A 905-nucleotide genomic window follows, 5' to 3' on the forward strand; every position below is an offset into this window, starting at 1 on the left:
ACTCTTTCCTTGGTTTAAAACAAGCTTCTGGCGAAGGCTTGGGCAAGTCTCATTAGCCTGCAACGCATAAGGTGGTCCTCCCTCTGCCTCCCAAGACGTATGAGGTCATAGGGATTCCCATCCCTTGGCCTAAAAAGACTACTGCTACTGCCACCTCTTCTTCTGGGTTTCTTCCCTCTATTTCAACTGAAGCTGCTTTCGCCTTTGCTGCCTTCGGGGGAGCTGAAGTAATGCCTCCACCTTTTGTATCCATTATTGCCACGGCTTTCTTGCCCAAACTAGTCAGAAAACCTGGGCAAATCAGGACGAAGCTGAGGTCTCCAAGGTGCCCTTCTGAGCCCCAACATATCCAGGACCTAGGCCGAGAATTCAGGGAGTGGATGCACAGGGACTTCACTACTTTCTTCAGCCTTAAGGCATTCCAAGAAACTAAGAAGGCTCTAACCAAGTTGTATAAAGCTCAGCAGATGTTGAAGGTCCAATATGAGTCATTTCTCTCATTCTTTGAGCACTTAAGAGCTTTGAGGGATCAACATCTTCAAGCAGAAAGACAAACAAATTGGGTGAAATGCTACAAGGAGAAACACTACAGGACTTCAACTTCTCTACAACAGCTAGTTGAGGAGGCCTCGGCCATGGAGGATGGCATTATGGTGGTTGTTGCTGAAATCCAAAAGTTGGAAGAGCAACTTTCTGCTTTGAAAGTCAAACAGATTACCGTCTCGAGCAAGCTTTACGAGAACATCGAAGAGGTGAAGAAGGTTATCCTTGAGGTGGAGGACTCTGAAGCCCAACTAGTTAATTGTACTATCGCTTTAGAAGAGCCTAGGAGGATTTTCACCATCATGCAGACCTATCACTCTAGGATAGCTACATTAGCTAGGGATGTAAATCTATTAAGCTAG

At 46.0% G+C, this 905-nt stretch overlaps 1 protein-coding gene across 1 annotated transcript; it reads left to right on the plus strand.

The window, feature by feature from the left end:
- Nucleotides 1-230: 230 nt before the first annotated feature.
- LOC148690217 (uncharacterized) lies at nucleotides 231-905 on the plus strand. The gene has a single exon (XM_088687219.1). The coding sequence runs from the start codon at nucleotides 231-233 to the stop codon at nucleotides 903-905; it is 675 nt and encodes a 224-aa protein (XP_088543345.1).

The sequence above is a fragment of the Pyrus communis genome, chromosome 16, assembly GCF_041283825.1.
Source record: "Pyrus communis isolate YQ-2024b chromosome 16, ASM4128382v1, whole genome shotgun sequence".
NCBI lineage: Eukaryota > Viridiplantae > Streptophyta > Magnoliopsida > Rosales > Rosaceae > Pyrus > Pyrus communis.